This window comes from Salvelinus alpinus, chromosome 2 (assembly GCF_045679555.1).
Source record: "Salvelinus alpinus chromosome 2, SLU_Salpinus.1, whole genome shotgun sequence".
In the NCBI taxonomy this organism is placed as follows: domain Eukaryota; kingdom Metazoa; phylum Chordata; class Actinopteri; order Salmoniformes; family Salmonidae; genus Salvelinus; species Salvelinus alpinus.
In genome coordinates this window covers 121,359,519-121,382,730 of record NC_092087.1, presented here as the reverse complement: position 1 = coordinate 121,382,730, position 23,212 = coordinate 121,359,519, and the positions used below count along the sequence as shown (strand labels likewise).

The following is a 23,212-nucleotide window of genomic DNA, read 5'->3' as shown; positions in this document are numbered from 1 at the left end:
AGTGTTTACACATGCACTTACTTACACACCTGTAGAATGATGCAGGAGAGGATGGCTGATATTTTACGTGCTCCTAACCAACTGTGCTATTTTAATCATTTATAGCTAAGCTAAGGCTAGTTTTTTCATGCAGAAATTTGCATCCTGTTGCACAAACTCAAAAAAGTTCTGGGACACTGTAAAGTCAATTGAGAATAAGAGCACCTCCTCCCAGCTGCACTGAGACTAGGAAACACTGTCATCACCGATAAATCCACTATAATTGAGAATTTCAATAAGCATTTTTCTACAGCTGGCCATGCTTTCCACCTGGCTACCCCTACCCTGATCAACAGCCATCCACCCCCACAGCAACTCGCCAAAGCCTTCCCCATTTCTCCTTCATCCAAATCCAGATAGCTGATGTTCTGAAAGAGCTGAAAAATTTGGACCCCTACAAATCAGCTGGGCTAGACAATCTGAACCCTCTCTTTCTAAAATTATCTGCCGAAATTGTTACAACCCCTATTACTAGCCTGTTCAACCTCTCTTTCGTATCGTCTGAGATTCCCAAAGATTGGAAAGCTGCCCGCGGTCATCCCCCTCTTCCAAGGGGGAGACACTCTAGATCCAAACTGCTACAGACCTATATCTATCCTACCCTGCCTTTCTAAGGTCTTCGAAAGCCAAGTTAACAAACAGATTACCGAGCATTTTGAATCCCACCTTACCTTCTTCGCTATGCAATCTGGTTTCAGAGCTGGTCATGGGTGCACCTCAGCCACGCTCAAGGTCCTAAACGATATCATATCCGCCCTCGATAAGAGACATTGACTGGAACGAACTGCAAAAATCACTGAAGCTGGAGACTCATATCTCCCTCACTAGCTTTAAGCACCAGCTGTCAGAGCAGCTCACAGATCACTGCACCTGTACATAGCTCATCTGTAAATATCCCATCCAACTACCTCATCCCCATACTGTATTTATTTATTTATCATGCTCCTTTGCACCCAAGTATCTCTACTTGCACATTCATGTTCTGCACATCTACCATTCCAGTGTTTAATTGCTATATTGTAATTACTTCGCCACCATGGCCTATTTATTGCCTTACCTCCCTAATCCTACCTCATTTGCACATACTGTAAATATACTTTTTCTACTGTATTATTGACTGTATGTTTTTTTGTTCCATGTGTAACTCTGTGTTGTTGTATGTGTCGAACTGCTTTGCTTTATCTTGGCCAGGTCGCAGTTGCAAATGAGAACTTGTTCTCAACTAGCCTACCTGGTTAAATAAAGGTGAAATATATACAGTATATATATTTTTTTTTCAAAAGTTGTTTGTAACTTATTTTTCAGTGATTACTCACCTCGAACTGGAAGAAGCTTTTTCCTTTAATGAGTCCGACGCAAAGGATATACTGCTTTCTCGGCAGCAGGCCCAAACCAGTCATTTGTGTGAAGAAAAGACAGAGAAAAAAGAAAAGACGGAGAAAAAGGAGGCGGAGGTCGGTGTGCCTTCTGGGAATTCGTAGGTGAGTGAGTAAACCCCCAACTGCCATCTGTTCTATTGGCCAACGTGCAATCATTGGAAAATAAGATCCTACCAACGGGACATTAAAAACTGTAATATCTTATGTTTCACTGAGTCGTGGCTATTATGACGACATGAATAACATACAGCTGGCGGGTTTTACGCTTTTTCAGCAGGATAGAACAGCGGCCTCTGGTAAGAAAAGGGGTGAGGTTTTAAGTATATTTGTAAACAACAGCTGGTGCACGAAATCTAAGGAAGTCTCAAGGTTTTGCTCGCCTATTTACCAAGAGAGTTTTCATCTATATTCTTCGTAGCTATCTATTTACCACCACAAACCGATGCTGGCACTAAGACCGCACTCAATGATCCGTATACGGCCACAAGCAAACAGGAAAATGCTCATCCAGACCCGGCGCTCCTAGTGGTCCGGGGACTTTAATGCAGGGAAACTTAAATCCATTTGACCTAATTTCTACCAGCATGTTAAATGTGCAACCAGAGGGAAAAACCTCTTGACCACCTTTACTCCACACACAGAGACGCGTACAAAAATCTCCCTCGCCCTCCATTTGGAAAATCTGACCATAATTCTATCCTCCTGATTCCTGCTTACATGTAAAAACTAAAGCAGGAAGCACCAGTGACTCGGTCAATAAGAAAGTGGTCAGATGAAGCAGATGGTAAGCTACAGGACTGTTTTGCTAGCACAGACTGGAATATGTTCTGGGATTTTTCCCATGGCATTGAGGAGTATGCCACATCAGTCACTGGCTTCATCAATAAGTGCATCGATGACATCGTCCCCACAGTGACCGTACGTACAGTGGGGAGAACAAGTATTTGATACACTGCCGATTTTGCAGGTTTTCCTACTTACAAAGCATGTAGAGGTCTGTAATTTTTATCATAGGTACACTTCAACTATGAGAGACGGAATCTAAAACGAAAATCCAGAAAATCACATTGTATGATTTTTAAGTAATTAATTTGCATTTTATTGCATGACATAAGTATTTGATACATCAGAAAAGCAGAACTTAATATTTGGTACAGAAACCTTTGTTTGCAATTACAGAGATCATACGTTTCCTGTAGTTCTTGACTAGGTTTGCACACACTGCAGCAGGGATTTTGGCCCACTCCTCCCTACAGATCTTCTCCAGATCCTTCAGGTTTCGGGGCTGTCGCTGGGCAATACGGACTTTCAGCTCCCTCCAAAGATTTTCTATTGGGTTCAGGTCTGGAGACTGGCTAGGCCACTCCAGGACCTTGAGATGCTTCTTACGGAGCCACTCCTTAGTTGCCATGGCTGTGTGCTTCGTGTCGTTGTCATGCTGGAAGACCCAGCCACGACCCATCTTCAATGCTCTTACTGAGGGAAGGAGGTTGTTGGCCAAGATCTCGCGATACATGGCCCCATCCATCCTCCCCTCAATACGGTGCAGTCGTCCTGTCCCCTTTGCAGAAAAGCATCCCCAAAGAATGATGTTTCCACCTCCATGCTTCACGGTTGGGATGGTGTTCTTGGGGTTGTACTCATACTTCTTCTTCCTCCAAACACGGCGAGTGGAGTTAGACCAAAAAGCTCTATTTTTGTCTCATCAGACCACATGACCTTCTCCCATTCCTCCTCTGGATCATCCAGATGGTCATTGGCAAACTTCAGACAGGCCTGGACATGCACTGGCTTAAGCAGGGGGATCTTGCGTGCGCTGCAGGATTTTAATCCATGACGGCGTAGTGTGTTACTAATGGTTTTCTTTGAGACTGTGGTCCCAGCTCTCTTCAGGTCATTGACCAGGTCCTGCCGTGTAGTTCTGGGCTGATCCCTCACCTTCCTCATGATCATTGATGCCCCACGAGGTGAAATCTTGCATGGAGCCCCAGACCGAGGGTGATTGACCGTCATCTTGAACTTCTTCCATTTTCTAATAATTGCGCCAACAGTTGTTTCCTTCTCACCAAGCTGCTTGCCTATTGTCCTGTAGCCCATCCCAGCCTTGTGCAGGTCTACAATTTTATCCCTGATGTCCTTACACAGCTCTCTGGTCTTGGCCATTGTGGAGAGGTTGGAATCTGTTTGATTGTGTGTGGACAGGTGTCTTTTATACAGGTAACGAGTTCAAACAGGTGCAGTTAATACAGGTAATGAGTGGAGAACAGGAGGGCTTCTTAAAGAAAAACTAACAGGTCTGTGAGAGCCGGAATTCTTACTGGTTGGTAGGTGATCAAATACTTATGTCATGCAATAAAATGCAAATTAATTATTTAAAAATCATACAATGTGATTTTCTGGATTTTTGTTTTAGATTCCGTCTCTCACAGTTGAAGTGTACCTATGATAAAAATTACAGACCTCTACATGCTTTGTAAGTAGGAAAACCTGCAAAATCGGCAGTGTATCAAATACTTGTTCTCCCCACTGTACATACCCCAACCAGAAGCCATGGATTACAGGCAATATCTGCACTGAGCTAAAGGGTAGCGCTGCCGCTTTCAAGGAGCGGGACTCTAACCACGGAAGCTTATAAGAAATACCGCTATGCCCTTCGACGAACCATCAAGCAGGCAAAGTGTCAATAAAGGACTAAGATTAAATCATACTACACCGGCTCTGACGCTCGTCGGATGTGGCTGGGCTACTAGCTGCCCAAAGACACGAGCCTACCAGACGAGCTAAATTACTTCTATGCTCGCTTCGAGGCAAGTAACACTGAAACATGCATGAGAGCATCAGCTGTTCCGGACGACTGTGTGATCAAGCTCTCCGTAGCCGATGTGAGTAAGACCTTTAAACAGGTCAACATCCACAAGGCCGCAGTGCCAGACGAATTACCTGGACGTGTACTCCGAGCATGCGCTGACCAACTGGCAAGAGTCTTCACTGACATTTTCAACCTTTCCCTGACTGAGTCTACAATACCAACCAGTTTCAAGCAGAACACCATAGTCCATGTGCCCAAGAACACTAAGGTAACCTGCCTAAATGACTACCGGCCCATAGCACTCACGTCTGTAGCAATGAAGTGCTTTGAAAGGCTGGTCATGGCTCACATCAACACCATTATCCCAGAAACACTAGACCCATTCCAATTTGCATACCGCCCCAACAGATCCACAGATGATGCAATCTCTATTGCATTCCACACTGCCCTTTCACACCTGGACAAAGGAATACCTATGTGAGGATGCTATTCATTGACTAAAGCTCAGCGTTCAACACCATAGCGCCCTCAAAGCTCATCACTAAGCTAAGGACCCTGGGGCTAAACACCTCCCTCTGCAACTGGATCCTGGACTTCCTGACAGGGCCGCCCCCAGGTAGTTTGGGTAGGTAACAACACATCCGCCACGCTGATCCTCAACACAGGGGCCCCTCAGGGGTGCGTGCTCAGTCCCCTCCTGTACTCCCTGTTCACTCATGACTGCATGGCCAGCCACGACTCCAACACCATCATCAAGTTTGCCAATGACACAACAGTGGTACGCCTGATCACCGACAACAATGAGACAGCCTATAGGGAGGAGGTCAGAGACCTGGCCGTGTGGTGCCAAGACAACAATCTATCCCTCAACGTGATCAAGACAAAGGAGATGATTGTGGCCTACAGGAAAAGGAGGACCGAGCACACGCCCATTCTCATCAACGGGGCTGTAGTGGAGCAGGTTGAGAGCTTCAAGTTCCTTGGTGTCCACATCACCAACAAACTATCATGGTCCAAACACACTAAGACAGTCGTGAAGAGGGCACGACAAAACCTATTCCCCCTCAGGAGACTCAAAGGGTTCTACAGCTGCACCATCGAGAGCATTCTGACTGGTTGCATCACTGCCTGGTATGGCAACTGCTCGGCCCCCGAGAGTAGTGCGTACGGCCCAGTACATCACTGGGGCCAAACTTCCTGCCATCCAGGACCTCTATGCCAGGCCGGTGTCAGAGGAAGGCCCTAAAAATTGTCAAAGACTCCAGCCACCCTAGTCATAGACTGTTCTCTCTGCTACCGGAGTGCCAAGTCTAGGTCCAAAAGGCTTCTTAACAGCTTTTACACCCAAGCCATTAGACACCCAAGCCAAAAAGTGTATTTTATTTTAATTACTACAGAGACCTACTTTGATCTTCACCAATACAGCCAGCCAAGAGACTGCTTCTTAAGAAAATACTAAGTCTAAATAAAGAGAGATGTACAAGAAGCTAATATTTTAAGAATTGGCTGAAGAACTTGTAAAGGTAGATTGCAAGAAAAATGTCTCATAGACAGTTATTTCTCTCCTTGTGAACACATCAACGTTGTTTTAGTTACGATCCTGAACCTACGTAGGAACACACTAGGAAGTAAAGTGACCCTGGCCCGTATCCACAAAGCGTCTCAGAGTAGGAGTGCCGATCTAGGATCAGTTTAGTGTTTTAGCTCATAATGAGTAACATTACATGGACAGAGGGGACCTGATCCTAGATCAGCACTCTGAGACGCTTTGTGAATAAGGGCCCAGGCAGGTATATATGTGCTCTCAACCAGCAGCCAATTTATCCATTGACAGAGGGTCATAAATCCATAACAGTAACATGTAGGAGCCTTGCTGCCTGTCCCAGTCTAGTTTATACCCCATGTTCCAGTCATTAGGTCCCATTATATGATGGAGGTGCTGATGCTGAAGCCTTGTTTTCAGATCGCTGTGCAATCTGCCAATCACTGATCTGATCCTCCTTCACAGGCCAATCATGACGTCATCCCAACGCTGAAACACACAGGATGGGGGGAAATCCCAGAAGTGTGAAACCATGGTAAACACAGATCTCAACGTGCCAATCACCATGGAAACTACGGGTCTCAAAGTGCCAATCACCGAGGATACATCAGGTTGACCTCTGACCCCTATCCTGGTAGGTTAACTCAAAGCAGCCTGGGTAAAGGCTGAAGCAGACTGAATATAAACGCAGACACATAGTAATTTCCTTACATGCCACACATTGTCAACCACTGGTCAAAATACTAACATTCCTCTAGAGCAGGGGTGGGCAACTCCAGTCCTCGAGGGCCTGATTGGTGTCACACTTTTTCTACATCCCTAGCAAACACAACTGATTAATCAAATTGCATTCTAAACTGAAGATCATGATTAGGTGATTATTGGAATCAGGTGTTAGCTGGGGCTGGGGCAAACTGTGACACCAATCAGGCCCTCAAGGACTGGAATTGCCCACCCCTGCTCTAGAGAATGGAGAGGGGTGTCAGACAGACAGGGTACATCATCCATGACTAGGAGGATGAGACATCAGACCATAGTGAGTTCTGGTCTCCTGCCACATGACACATTTCCATTCTGAGGAAGTGATGACTCATAGGTCAGTGTAGTGACGTACTGTAGAGCAGAACATTATTCATACTGTAGTGTAGATAGAGCAGAACATCACTGCTGAGTGAGGGGGTCAGCTACAGTGTCATCATTAGTAAGCTACATCATTGTTAATTCAGGGCTCAGTGGCAGCGGTATAATTAGAATGTTGTGGACATGGCTACTGAGCGAGGGGTCAGCCAGGTGACATCATTAAGAAGGGACAGCACTAGCTACTGAGTGAGGGGTCAGCCTAGTGACGTCATTAAGAACGGACAGCACTAGCTAATGAGTAACGGTGCTTTCAAGACAACTGGGAACGCTGAAAAAAACGAGGTCAAATCATGACGTCCTGTGGTCTTCAGGTCGGAAAGTTGGATCCAAGTCGGATCTCGTTTTTTCAAAGTTCCCTGGTTGTCTTGAACCACTGAAGTCTGAAGTCAGAGATTTCCGAGTTCCCGTCCTAGTAACATCACTAGCTACTGAGGGAGAAGGTCAGTTTAGTATCATTATCAATAGGGAAGATTATAGGGAAAGTTGTTTTTCACTACAGCTGAGAGGGACAAAGTCCAAAGGTTTATAAAAGCATCTGCTAAACAGCATATATTATGTATTGTTATATTACATGCAGTAAACAGTTCATTGTCGGGTTTACAGGTTGCCTAGATGAAGCTGAATCTTGACTTGTACAGTTTATAGTTTGAACCCATGCTACTCTATTCTTCATCTAAGACAAAGCGAATGGCAGGACACTGTTCTTATGGTTCCCCCTGTCTGTAGGACAACTGTAGCCCTCTGCTAACCCAGTTTCACAGCATTACAGTTGGGTTGCTGAGCCTAGACATCCATCACTGTCAGCTAACTGAGAGCCTCACCTCTCTACCTCATCTACCTCTCTACCTGTCAGATGGGATGAATAGGGACCTGCGGTGGGCAAGGTGTAGAATACAGATGATGTATGACCTGAGAGGAACCACACTATTCTATTTAAACAGATTATACTCCCTTCTATTCTATTATAATGAAATCGTTGAGGCAACTTTGCTTCTATTCTTTGTTATTATTGTTATGAGTGGTGTGTTGAATGGGTTTTCTATAAACTTGATTTGATCACGGATATAAGATGCTACTCATGTTCCTGAATTGGCAACATACAGGCATTATTATACTAACTACTTACACTTTATATGCTCAGTCATACTCATTAAGGCCTAGTCTGATTAGATTACTGTGTATGAAATGAATCACAGCTCTTTCCCTGTCTTTGTGTCACAGTAAGGAAGGCGATGTCACTATAGTGCATTCTATTGGGTTATGATGATGGTGGGTTAATTGGGTTATGATGATGGTGGGTTAATTGGGTTATGATGATGGTGTAGCACCAGTAAAAATGCAGTATAAACATGCCTGTGTATAGACATTCCTGGATTCCTCTCCTTCCATTCTTCTCTATTGGATCACCTTGTCTCTTCTAACAGTGTACATAACTGTGAACACACATATGTGTCCCTGTGTTGAGTTTAACCCTGACCCAAAAGCCTGGAAGGGATGAGAGAGCCAAGGCTATGGGTTCGTAGCTTCAACCCTGCAGCACACACACACACACACTTACACTCAGAAACTGATTAATGGACTGCTGAATGTTTTATTTTTTGCTCTCTTGCTTTGTTTGTTATTTTCCATATTATGTCTATCTCTGAGAAGCTACCCAGGAAAGTGCTGAAAATAGCCCATATTAATAGAGGTAGCCTTAGAAATAAGGTTCATGTGTCACGATCGCCGCCATCGTGGAAATGACCGGACCAAGGTGCAGCGTGGTGAGCGTACATTTTTCTTTATTATAAATGTCGCCAACAAAACAAGAAACACCAAATACGAACGTGAAGCTTACTAGGACTATACAGGCCACTAACAAAGACAACTACCCACAAACATCAAAGGAAAAAAGGCTGCCTAAGTATAATTTCCAATCAGAGACAACGATAGACAGCTGTCCCTGATTGAGAACCATACCCGGTCATAGAAACAAAGAACATAGAGTTTCCCACCCGAGTCACACCCTGACCAACCAAACATAGAGAATAAAAAGATCTCTACGGTCAGGGCATGACATCATGAAATCAATAACTTGCTAACATCAGATAACATTCATATATTAGCCATTTCTGAAACTCACTTAGATAATTATTTTGATGATACAGCAGTAGCAATACAAGGATATAACATCTATAGAAGAGACAGGAATGCTTATGGGGGAGGTGTTGTTATATATATATATATATACAGTGGCAAGAAAAAGTATGTGAACCCTTTGGAATACCCTGGATTTCTGCATAAATTGGCCATAACATATGATCTGATCTTCATCTAAATCACAACAATATACAAACACAGTCTGCTTAAACTAATAACACCCAAACAATTATACGTTTTCATGTCTTTATTGAACACACCGTGTAAACATTCACAGTCCAGGGTGGGAAAAGTATGTGAACCCTCAGATTTAATAACTGGTTGACCCTCCTTTGGACTAATCGTTTTCTGTAGTTGAGTATCATACCTGCACAACAGGCAGGAGGAATTTTGGACCATTCCTCTTCACAAAACTATTTCAATTCAGCAATATTCTTGGTCATGCCACAGCATCTCAATCGGGTTGAGGTCAGGACTCTGACTGGGCCACACCAGAAGTCGTATTTTCTTCTGTTGAAGCCATTCTGTTGTTGATTTACTTCTGTGTTTTGGGTCGTTGTCCTGTTGCATCACCCAACTTCTGTTGAGCTTCAATTGGAGGACAGATATCCTTACATTATCCTGGAAAATATCTTGATACACTTGGGAATTCATTTTTCCATTGATGATAGCAAGCTGTCCAAGCCCTGAGGCAGCAAAGCAGCCCCAAACCATGACGCTCCCTCCACCATATTTTACAGTTGGGATGAGGTTTTGATGTTGGTGTGCTGTGTCTTTTTTTCTCCACACATAGTGTTGTGTGTTCCTTCCAAACAACTCAACTTTAGTTTCATCTGTCCACAGAATATATTGCCAGTAGCGCTGTGGTACATCCAGGAGCTATTTTGCGAACTTCAGACGTGTAGCAATGTTTTTTTGGACAGCAGTGGCTTCTTCCGTGGTGTCCTCCCATGAACACCATTCTTGTTTAGTGTTTTACGTATCGTAGACTCGTCAACAGAGATGTTAGCATGTTCCAGTGATTTCTGTAAGTCTTTAGCTAACACTCAAGGATTCTTCTTAACCTCATTGAGCATTCTGTACTGTGCTCTTGCAGTCATCTTTGCAGGACGGCCACTCCTAGGGCTTCACATACTTTTTTCAACCTACACTGTGAATGTTTAAATGATGTACTCAATAAATCATTTGTGTGTTATTAGTTTAAGCAGACTGTTTCTCTATTGTTGTGACTTAGAGGAAGATCAGACTCATTTTCTTTAATAGTAGCCTCTCTAATATCAAGTGTCAGCAACCACTAGCAACCTCTAGTGTCAGCAACCACTAGCAACCTCTAGTGTCAGTAACCACTAGCAACCTCTAGTGTCAGCAACCACTAGCAACCTCTAGTGTCAGTAACCACTAGCAACCTCTAGTGTCAGCAACCACTAGCAACCTCTAGTGTCAGCAACCACTAGCAACCTCTAGTGTCAGTAACCACTAGCAACCTCTAGTGTCAGTAACCACTAGCAACCTCTAGTGTCAGTAACCACTAGCAACCTCTAGTGTCAGCAACCACTAGCAACCTCTAGTGTCAGTAACCACTAGCAACCTCTAGTGTCAGTAACCACTAGCAACCTCTAGTGTCAGTAACCACTAGCAACCTCTAGTGTCAGCAACCACTAGCAACCTCTAGTGTCAGCAACCACTAGCAACCTCTAGTGTCAGCAACCACTAGCAACCTCTAGTGTCAGCAACCACTAGCAACCTCTAGTGTCAGTAACCACTAGCAACCTCTAGTGTCAGTAACCACTAGCAACCTCTAGTGTCAGCAACCACTAGCAACCTCTAGTGTCAGCAACCACTAGCAACCTCTAGTGTCAGCAACCACTAGCAACCTCTAGTGTCAGCAACCACTAGCAACCTCTAGTGTCAGCAACCACAGCTAATGAAGTTACTAAAACCCTTAACAAGGAGTTGCAGTCAATTTTGGAATGGGTGGCCGGTAATAAACTGGTCCTGAACATCTCTAAAACTAAGAGCATTGTATTTGGTACAAATCATTCCCTAAGCTCTAGACCTCTTCTGAATATGGTAATGAATGGCGTTTGACAATCTACATTGTCAAAACATGTAGATTCAATGGTTGTAAAGATGAGGAAATACTGACTGCATCATTTCCTCTTTTTATAAGAAACATTCATGTGTTGAAAATTCCTAATTGTTTGCATAGTAAACTTACACACAGCTCTGACACACACACTTACCCCACCAGACATGCCACCAGTGGTATTTTCACAGTCCCCAAGTCCAGAACAAATTCATGAAAGCGTACAGTATTATATAGAGCCAATCCCTTCCATCTCATATTGCTCAAATGAACAGAAAACCTGGTTTCAAAAAACAGATAAAGCAACGCCTCGCGGCATATTTTACATTTATGTAGTTCTGTCCTTGAGCTATTCTTGTCTATTAATGTTCTGTATTATGTCATGTTTCATGTTTTGTGTGGACCCCTGGAAGAGTAGCTGCTGCTTTTGCAACAGCTAATGGGAATCCAGATAAAATACCAAAAAAACAATTGTATCTTCCTCCCACCCACACACAAAGGTCCCTGCACAGACCCCCAGCAACCTCCCTATTCCTTCTTCTTCTTCAGTGTCCTCCTTCTTGGCTATTTCCTCCTCCCACACTTCCAGCGAAAAGACTTCCCTCTCTCTAGGGCTGTGGCGGTCACGAAATTTCATCAGCCAGTGATTGTCAAGCAAATAACTGTCGGTCTCACTGTAATTAACCGTTAATTAACATAAACACATCTTCTGGCTTCCACACATAGCCTACAAGCCACTGATGCAGACCTTTGGAACATCTACATTTTAAAAAGTAAAATAAATACATGTAATATAGCCTACACCTTCACAATAAATCCATTATTTATTTTAGACAGGTCTAAAAAAGCATGATATGAAGATAATGTAGTCTAGTTCAGAAGAACAGAATAGCATACTCTGAGTTGTCCTTATGTTAGGTCCTGATGTGGCTATGCCAAATGGGTGTAGGCTAAACTAGTTAATTTAGCAGACAAGATTTCCTTAGAATTCCGTGGCATTATATTTGATATTATTTTATTGAATGAAGAATACAATTGAACACATATTTTCTCCAAACGATTTGAGGGAGTGCGAACATGCGACTATTCTGTTTCTTATGCTGGGCATCATTCACAAGTGATAATATATAATTCACAAGTGACAGGCTAATATTGTCACCCATCAGACTATTCTTGATTTAATCTTGTGTTTACATATAGTAAATAATATATGTATGAAATTTGTTTTGATTAAGAATGGACCATTATCATGCACCTGTCTCGAAACAGGGGCAGTGGGAAAAAAATACACGTCTATGCACTTAAAGAGCGAATGGAGGATGCTTTTCCTGTGGTTCATTTCCAGACAGGCAGCCTATACTCCTGTTGTAAAGATAAACAATGTGCTTAATATTAGGTACGTTGAGAAATAAATATAGTAGGCCTAGTCTATAGAAAGCTGAGGGGAACCTCCTCTTTTTAGTAGAGGCCATCACTCTGTTTTCTCGTACAATTGCAAAGTCTATAAAAATGTTGTGGTAAATGAGCTCATGGGCTCTCATGAAGTGTTTGATTAGATTTTTGGTTACATTTGCGTTGATGTCAGAGTGATTCAAGGGACAATAGAGTGCTGAGTACCAGGCAGTTAGAAGGTTGATAGGCTACTAATGACCATCAGCAGCATCAGAGCTTGGAGAAGCCTAATTACCGTGACTAACCGGTCACATGGAATATGATGGCCTTCATGACTCGTGACTGCCGGTGTGGCACTGATAAAGTCACCGTAACAGCCCTACCTCTCTCTCCCCCTCCTTCATTCCTTCCTCTCTTTCCACTCTCCCTCCCGTGTAGCATCCCAAGCTTCAGAGAACCGCCACTAGATTCAACAGGATTCACCACACTTGAACTGTATTGTTACACACACACACAAGCACAAGCACACCACCCTGCTATTCAGAATAATACATGACAATACAGTAGAGATATCTAGACTAGAGATATCCAGATTAGAGATAACAGACACAACATACTCACATGTATCTGAGTTCTGACTCTCTTCTGACCAGCACATCTCGAATCCTGTCAATCTTGAACAGCTCTCCCTCGATGTCATCTATGGTGATGGTGGAGTCTGCCATGGAGACGATGTCCTCTTCTGATCAGAGAGAGGGACAGACAAACGTTCCGTTTTTCTATTAAACTTTTTCCAGTTCTACATTTTGGAATGATATGGATATGGTAGAATAGGTAGGCAAACGTGTGCTCACGCGAAAACATGCACACACACACACACACACACACACACACACACACACACACACACACACACACACACACACACACACACACACACACACACACACACACACACACACACACACACACACACACAGTCGCACATGCACACGCACGCACACAAGATAAAGCTTGCATATGCATAAATATGGCTGTATGACACATGTCCTACTGTAGCATCATGGATAAGGTAGCTTGGGACAAGATCATCTCCTTTGTATGCTGCCAAGCAAAACATTGATTTTGTCTGGTTCAATGCAGGCTAAGGAATTCAATTAGGGTTTGTTTCAGGCTTAATCAAATACATACAGTTGAAGTCGGAAGTTTAAATACACCTTAGCCAAATACATTTAAACTCAGTTTTTGACCATTCCTGACATTTAATCCTCATAAAGAATCCCTGTCTTAGGTCAGTTAGGATCACCACTTTATTTTAAGAATGTGAAATGTCAGAATAATAGTAGAGAGAATGATTTATTTCAGCTTTTATTTCTTTCATCACATTCCCAGTGGGTCAGAAGTTTACATACACTCAATTAGTATTTGGTAGCATTGCCTTTAAATTGTTTAACTTGGGTCAAACGTTTCAGGTAGCCTTCCACAAGCTTCCCACAATAAGTTGGGTGAATGTTGGCCCATTCCTCCTGACAGAGCTGGTGTAACTGAGTCAGGTTTGTAGGCCTCCTTGCTTGCACACGCTTTTTCAGTTCTGCACACACATTTTCTATAGGATTGAGGTCAAGGCTTTGTGATGGCCACTCCAATACCTTGACTTTGTTGTCCTTAAGCCATTTTGCCACAACTTTGGAAGTATGCTTGGGGTCATTGTCCATTTGGAAGACCCATTTGCGACTAAGCTTTAACTTCCTGACTGATGTCTTGAGATGTTGCTTCAATATATCCACATAATTTTCTTTCCTCATGATGCCATCTATTTTGTGAAGTGCTCCAGTCCCTCCTGTAGCAAAGCACCCCCACAACATGATGCTTCCACCCCCGTGCTTCACGGTTGGGATGGTGTTCTTCGGCTTGCAAGCCTCCCCCTTTTTCCTCTAAACATAATGATGGTCATTATGGCCAAACAGTTCTATTTTTGTTTCATCAGACCAGAGGACATTTCTCCAAAAAGTACGATCTTTGTCCCCATGTGCAGTCGCAAACCGTAGTCTGGCTTTTTTATGGCGGTTTTGGAGCAGTGGCTTCTTCCTTGCTGAGTGGCCTTTCAGGTTATGTCGATATAGGACTCGTTTTACTGTAGATATATATACTTTTGTACCTGTTTCCTCCAGCATCTTCACAAGGAACTTTGCTGTTGTTCTGTGATTGATTTGCACTTTTTGCACCAAAGTACGTTCATCTCTAGGAGACAGAACGCATCTCCTTCCTGAGCGGAATGATGGCTGCGTGGTCCCATGGTGTTTACACTTGCGTACTATTGTTTGTACAGATGAATGTGGTACCTTCAGGCATTTGGAAATTGCTCCCAAGGATGAACCAGAGTTGTGGAGGTCTACACTTTTTTTTCTGAGGTCTTGGCTGATTTCTTTTGATTTTCCCATGATGTCAAGCAAAGAGGCACTGAGTTTGAAGGTAGGCCTTGAAATACATCCATAGGTACACCTCCAATTGACTCAAATTATGTCAATTAGCCTATCAGAAGCTTCTAAAGCCATGGCATAATTTTCTGGAACTTTCCAAGCTGTTTAAAGGCACAGTCAACTTAGTGTATGTAAACTTTTGACCCACTGGAATTGTGATGACAATCTATCTGTAAACAATTGTTGGAAAAATTACTTGTGTCATGCACAAAGTAGATGTCCTAACTGACTTGCCAAAACTATAGTTTGTTAACAAGAAATATGTGGAGTGGTTGAAAAACGAGTTTTAATGACTCCAACCTAAGTGTATGTAAACTTCCGACTTCAACTGTACACAGCAAAAACTGAAAAACAGAGAGATATGCTTCTTTAAAAAATAAATCTAGCTGGTGCGTAGCACTTTTGCTCTGATGAGAACAATTCATTAAGTCACAAAATCCACGCTTTGGCAGCAAGTTGGAGGCCTCTTCCTCAGTCATTGTTATGAGAAACGTCGAAGGTAAAACAAATTCAGCCTTTGAGTACCAAGACCTTTTACCAATTTCCCAGCGTGTGAGAAGCAGAGGTAGAAGAACTGCGTTCCTTGTAATTACTATTGATGGTCTGAACCCACGGAGACTCTGGGGAACCATTTGAGAAAAGAGTTGACTGTCTGAGTGCTCTGGTGCAGACTGGCTCACACAGTGAGTGAGTGAGTAAATGAGAGAGACAGAGAGCGAGAGAGAGAGAGAAAGTTTGCGCACGAGTGAGTCTGTCTCTGTGTCCTACCTCCCTCACCCCCAGTGGGCTTTGAGCGGAATATAAATCACCAAGAAAAATACGTCTAAGTATGAACAGCTACTTATGGGGTTTTACAACAGTGGCCAGACATCAGCACAATGAAATAACTAACAGAATGACATTATAATAAATACTTCTGTTTATGTCAATGTGCATTTCTTGAATTTATGCTGGGCACACCTTGCCAGGCCATTTCTTTAAGTTGCTTTATAACATTTACTTGGCTTTTTACTACTTTGGTAACTAGAGTGTAATTACTACGGGTAGTATACCATCCTTTACCACTATTCCATGATTCCATCTCACCTGCTGTTACACAATGTGATCATAGATAACGTATTATAAGCATCGCCACATCTCAGCCGCTATATCGAACCCGTTTGTCTGTCTGCCCCGAGCTGTTAACATCAAGCTTTGTTTTCCCTCAGAGTCCCAATAACTGGTGTGAGATGGAGCCAGTTCAAAGCATTTCAGCTTCAGACCCACTGCAGAATTTCAATCGAGCCAAACACTCTGCCATGAAATCAAACATTCCACTGCGTCCACCTCCCCAACTCCCTATTGCTTTCACAGATTTATGCCTACTAGTCGCACAAAAGAGAATTATACATTTATTTTACCATCTGATCCTAGATCAGTATTTCTTGATCAAACGTTCAACTGCATCCACCTCCACAACTACCTATTTCTTTCGCAGATTTACACGTACAAGTCACAGTAAAAACAGATTATACATGGATTTAACTTTATTTACTGATCCTAGACCTGTCAGAAAGATCAGTAATTCCTTGTTGAAGGCGTATTGAGGTATGCTGATGAGTGTCCTGCGTGCCAAAAGACTGTGTTAGCTTGCTGAGCTAAAGGAAGTCAGAGGTTCAACAGTTCAGTCAGTCTGCCTTCTCTTCCTCCGAGTCTCTTCTGAGTCTCGTCTGCTGGTGTCCTGGTTCCCTAGCGGCTCTGCTAACTAACTCTCCCCCGCTGTTGAGCTGCTCTGTGTGGAGCCCGACTAACTGAGACACCACCTGGGCTGGGGATTGAGAAACCTCACACCACCACTGACTGAACAGAGAATCTGATAGTCTCCCTCTTCCTCCTGAGGGATGAGACTGTCTACTTTGATAACCTTTACAATTGCAAATACATACAAGATGTGTGTTTTGTCTGAAAGTCAATTGAAAATTAAGCAGAGAGAGAAGGGTGGGGGAGAGCGAGAGAGAGACATCCTTTTGTCCTCCTCACACATAGGCTATCCACAGGGATGGCAGGCTAGACTGGGCTTGATGTGCAGAATCCTTCTCCTTGTTCGGGCGGCATTCGGCGGTCGACGTCACCTGTCTTTTAGCCATCGCCGATCCACTTTTCATTTTCCATTTGTTTTATCTTTGTTTTCTACACACATGGTTTCTATTCCCCAATTACATGTTCATTATTTAACCCTCTGTTTCCCACATGTTAGTGTGCGTGTTTATTGATTGTTCATGGCGGTACTTGTCGGCTGGTTATGTTTCCCGGGTTATGTATGTACGCCCGTTATTTTCGAGTGACCGGTATTTCTCCGCACTTTGAGTATTGTCTGTATACTGGTGCTGTCGTGGAATTAAATACCTTGTACACTCATTTCTGCTCTCCTGCGCCTGATTCACTGCACCAGTTAACCACCGCCTGACACTCTGGTCCCTGTCTCCAGTTCCACGTCTCATCATCCTGCTACTCTGTCCTGGATTCCCCACTCTACTACTCCTTTGAATTCCCCTACAGACCTGCTTACCTTGTCCCAACCCCTCTCGCTCCAGCCTCAGCCTCAGCACCTGGTTTCCTGCAACCCACCCGAGCTTCCCCTGGCCTGCACTCCATCTTCCCCCTGTGTTTCAATAAATACCTTGGTTACTTCATCCCAGTCTCCTCGTCTGAGTCTGCTCTTGGGTTCCCCTGTTCCACTCCGCGCAACATGCATGGGTAAAATCACTGGGGAAGCCAAGCACCTGTCCTCTCATTCCCCAAAAAAGCCGTAATACAACCTATATAGCATGTACAGTAACAGACAGTTACATGCCCTACAGAATGGTCAAGCTAGTTAATGTTTCTGACATTTTCGGAACACTAAACAACTATTGATTTAGAACCACAGAGAGTTACCGCAAGTCACAAAGACAACAGGAGCTGCCTCCACTATTATAGCACCATTTCAACTTCAACATTTCAACATCAACTAATCACCTCTGCTTAGTCTAATCGAGTGACAACTAAAAGATACCAAAAACAATTTAGTCCAATCAATGTAAGCTAAATATGATGTGGCTGTCCATGGTTCTGATTTCTGTGTGTGTGTGTGTGTGTGTGTGTGCATGTTTGGGTAAGTAGAAAAACATGTTGACTCACCCTACTTGTAGAGAAAAGCCAATGCCATCCTCCTCTCTTTGATGTTGACGAAATGGTCTATCACTCTGTCATACAGTACATTATTTTCATTTTTGTTGTCCTAGGCTACCTGGCTAAAATGCTTGCTCGCTAGCCTAACTTCCATTCATGGGAAACTTTGGCTAGTTAACATTAGCCTTCTACATCTAGTTACATATTGAACGTGTATCAAATCAAATCAAATGCTATTTGTCACATGCACTGAATACAACAGGTGTAGACCTTACAGTGAAATGCTTGCTTACAAGACCTTAACCAACAATGCAGTTTTAAGAAAATACCCCGCAAAAAGTAAGAGATAAGAAAAACAAATAATTAAAGAGCAGCAGTAAATAACAATAGCGGGGCTATATACAGGGGGTACCAGTACAGAGTCAATGTGTCAATGTGAGGGGGCACCAGTGTCGAGGTAATTGAGGTAATTATGTACATGCAGGTAGGGTTATTAAAGTGGCTATGCATAGATAATAACAGAGTAGCAGCAGCGTATGGGGGGGGGTGCAAATAGTCTGGGTAGCCATTTGATTAGCTGTTCAGGATTCTTATGGCTTGGGGGTAGAAGCTGTTTAGAAGCCTCTTGGACCTAGACTTGGCGCTCCGATACCGCTTGCCGTGCGGTAGCAGAGAGAACAGTCTATGACTAGGGTGGCTGGAGCCTTTGACACTTTTTAGGGCCTTCCTCTGACACCACCTGGTATAGAGATCCTGGATGGCAGGAAGCTTGGCCCCGGTGATGTACTGGGCCATTCGCACTACCCTCTGTAGTGCCTTGCGGTCGGAGGCCGAGCAGTTCCCATACCAGGCAGTGATGCAACCTGTCTCAGGTCAGGGGCACAACAATGTATGAATTCATGGTTGGATCAGAATTGCCATTATAATCATTGACCAGTACAGAGAAAAAAGTAAAAGCACAAGTACAAATCCCTATCTCTATCCATGGCTAATTTAGGAAAGGGACAATTTTAGCTAGCTGGCTAGCTAGCCAAAGGAGGACAACAACACAACGAGATGCAGCAATTCAAGTTTTTCTATCAATGACGTATGCTCTCAAATGAGATTTGAGATCGCCGTTTTGCTCGCTCGGATGCTTTCTCCTGTGAGTTATATTCAGCCTCTTGCGAAATTATTGTATTATTATTTATTTTTTTTGGGGGGGGAAGCCTGGCTTCCCTTGGCATCCATGAATACACGCCACTGCTGACTAGGCTCTGTGACCTTAGGCTGGTACTGAGAGAGTTAAAAAGCTAAAGAAAAGAGACTTGATGACTATCAGCAGTGTACAGTGGGGCAAAAAAGTATTTAGTCAGCCACCAATTGTGCAAGTTCTCCCACTTAAAAAGATGAGAGAGGCCTGTAATTTTCATCATAGGTACACTTCAACTATGACAGACAAAATGAGAAGAAAAAAAATCCAGAAAATCACATTGTAGGATTTTTAATGAATTTATTTGCAAATTATGGTGGAAAATAAGTATTTGGTCACCTACAAACAAGCAAGAGTTCTGGCTCTCACAGACCTGTAACTTCTTCTTTAAGAGGCTCCTCTGTCCTCCACTCGTTACCTGTATTAATGGCACCTGTTTGAACTTGTTATCAGTATAAAAGACACCTGTCCACAACCTCAAACAGTCACACTCCAAACTCCACTATGGCCAAGACCAAAGAGCTGTCAAAGGACACCAGAAACAAAATTGTAGATCTGCACCAGGCTGGAAAGACTGAATCTGCAATAGGTAAGCAGCTTGGTTTGAATAAATCAACTGTGGGAGCAATTATTAGGAAATGGAAGACATACAAGACCACTGATAATCTCCCTCGATCTGGGGCTCCACGCAAGATCTCACCCCGTGGGGTCAAAATGATCACAAGAACGGTGAGCAAAAATCCCAGAACCACACGGGGGGACCTAGTGAATGACCTGCAGAGAGCTGGGACCAAAGTAACAAAGCCTACCATCAGTAACACACTACGCCGCCAGGGACTCAAATCCTGCAGTGCCAGACGTGTCCCCCTGCTTAAGCCAGTACATGTCCAGGCCCGTCTGAAGTTTGCTAGAGAGCATTTGGATGATCCAGAAGAAGATTGGGAGAATGTCATATGGTCAGATGAAACCAAAATATAACTTTTTGGTAAAAACTCAACTCGTCGTGTTTGGAGGACAAAGAATGCTGAGTTGCATCCAAAGAACACCATACCTACTGTGAAGCATGGGGGTGGAAACATCATGCTTTTGGGCTGTTTTTCTGCAAAGGGACCAGGACGACTGATCCGTGTAAAGGAAAGAATGAATGGGGCCATGTATCGTGAGATTTTGAGTGAAAACCTCATTCCATCAGCAAGGGCATTGAAGATGAAAAGTGGCTGGGTCTTTCAGCATGACAATGATCCCAAACACACCGCCCGGGCAACTAAGGAGTGGCTTCGTAAGAAGCATTTCAAGGTCCTGGAGTGGCCTAGCCAGTCTCCAGATCTCAACCCCATAGAAAATCTTTGGAGGGAGTTGAAAGTCCATGTTGCCCAGCAACAGCCCCAAAACATCACTGCTCTAGAGGAGATCTGCATGGAGGAATGGGCCAAAATACCAGCAACAGTGTGTGAAAACCTTGTGAAGACTTACAGAAAACGTTTGACCTCTGTCATTGCCAACAAAGGGTATATAACAAAGTATTGAGATAAACTTTTGTTATTGACCAAATACTTATTTTCCACCATAATTTGCAAATAAATTCATTAAAACTCCTACAATGTGATTTTCTGGATTTTTTCCCCTCATTTTGTCTGTCATAGTTGAAGTGTACCTATGATGAAAATTACAGGCCTCTCTCATCTTTTTAAGTGGGAGAACTTGCACAATTGGTGGCTGACTAAATACTTTTTTGCCCCACTGTATATTCACTCATATCCCTTTGGCATCTGTCAGCATTGTATTGTGTACAAGCCTGAGCCTCCCAAAGAGCCAAAGCAGTCAGCTTTCTCAGTCAGGCACAAAGGATGCCTACTTAGCTATATGAATCTTCACAGAGCCGCTCAGCTGTGCTACTACAGTATGACACACTTCCTGATGTGACCCGCTACGACAGCACTTACGTCAAGACAGCCATGGCACTTTTACTCCGGAGGGAGGGGTGGTCTCATCATAAAGACTGATTAGTGGACTCTGGATCTTAAAAACTTGCCAATGTTTCGAACTCCATTCAAGTAAACCTGACAACACTGCCAACATCTCCTGAAGTTCAAACCTCTTTATAAGTCTATTGTCTTTAGTGTCTATTCCCATCCCTCCTCTGACATACACTTCCCCCCTGTTAAGGACAACACCAGTGGCACGTTGGGATTTCAAAATGCCACAACAGGTTTCCCAAAAGCCATCAGTAGAGGTTCACTGTGTACCCAGCCTCCGGCGCCCATTACCTTGACAGCCATCATCACGTCTGGGGCTGAGAGGTTGGTCGGGTCTGGCGTAACTAGGCGGCATGTTCAAACCCCTGCACTAAGGGAAAGAGATGGGAGTAGGGCTGGAGGGGGGTCATTCCTGGAGCTAGAGCTAGGGTCACTGTGAGAGTGCCTAGCAGAAGTGTGTGTGTAATATTGTGTGTGTAATAGTGTGTGTGAGTGTGTGTAGAGAGAGAAATTAATAATAGAGATACTGGAAGAACAGTCATCCAATTCCTCTGCAGAGCTTCTCATGTTGAGACAATTTCGGTGTTCCAAACTCAATTAAAAAGTACACTACTACCTGGTTTTCAACCTCGCTCTGCGGAATTAACTTTCAAAGTTTGACTGGCTCGCTCTAAGTCCATGTCTCTCACCCTCCCTAAGAGAATGTCTAGCACACTGTCACTGCCAATTGGAGGACACTGCTGGATCTGTTAGCCGACCGTTACATGTTAGCATTCAGCATCCACATAGCATATGCAACATAGCATAGAACAATGTAGGTGACTCCTCTGAAGTCTAATTATTTTATGCTTCGAAGAGAGCTGCCACAGCGCAATTTAAACAGGGCCTCAATTTGCTGTCTTTCTTCTCCTCCCTCTATCCCTTATTTTTTCCCCCTCCATCAGCCTGGGTGGTTTTCTTCTTAATGAGGTAGATATCACGCAGTGACGGACTAACGGACAGGTCAGTCTAAATGCAGGGAGGGAGGAGGAAGGGTAGAAGGAGGGAGGAGGGAGAGAGGATGGGAAGACCGGAGGGAGAGAGAAAGATAGAAATAAAGAGAGAGAGGTAGAGGGGAAAAGATGCTTGCTCCCTTTCTCTCCTTTCAAGGAGAAAAAGGGAGAGAGAGAGAGAGAGAGAGAGAGAGAAAGAAAGGAGAGATTCAGATTCCTAATTTTGAGGAAGTGCAGTAATAGCCTACAGGTACTTTGATTGAAGAGAAATAGAAGATAATGACTAAAACAATAAAGTGTTTTAGTTACAAAAAAATATATAAATTATTCTCAACAAACAAACACTTTCCTATTCCTTTTGTTGTTGAAACATGAAAGCGAAAGGAGAATGACTCTGAGAGTATTGTTGATGTAATGATATCAATAGTGTGGGAACGGTGTGTCCCCAGCCTTGCAAAACTGACACTCACAATGTTCTCTTCCATTCTCAATGTCCTATTAAGTCTCATCAGCGGGCCATCATCTATAATTTGGGGTGCAATTTACAAACTTTAATGGCGTACACCCTGTGACTGTACACATTATTCTAAAATGTCCACGCACACGTTATTGAAAAAACTCACTTGTTATGGCTTTACATCACCTGCCATCACATCGTTGGAGAGTTACTTATCCAATAGAACCCAGAGAGTGTCCTTCAATGGAAGCTTCTCTAACATCAGATATGTACAGTGTGGTATCCCTCAGGGCAGTTTCCTTGGGCCGTTACTCTTCTCAATTTTTAAAAACGATTTGCCACTTGTCTTACAAGAAGCTACAGTCAGTTATAGTCAGTGTCAGAATGGGTTATTAACAATAAACTGGCCTTAAATACATCTAAAACCAAAAGTATTGT

General features: G+C 43.4%; 1 protein-coding gene across 1 annotated transcript in view; it reads right to left on the bottom strand.

Annotated features, from left to right (window-relative positions):
• Positions 1 to 23,212, bottom strand: part of LOC139551667 (bMERB domain-containing protein 1-like) — a 35,513-nt gene that overhangs the window by 8,868 nt on the left and 3,433 nt on the right. The window contains exon 2 of the mRNA XM_071362952.1: positions 13,149 to 13,269. Coding sequence (XP_071219053.1) covers positions 13,149 to 13,269 — 121 coding nt within the window. The remainder of the gene's footprint in view (positions 1 to 13,148; positions 13,270 to 23,212) is intronic.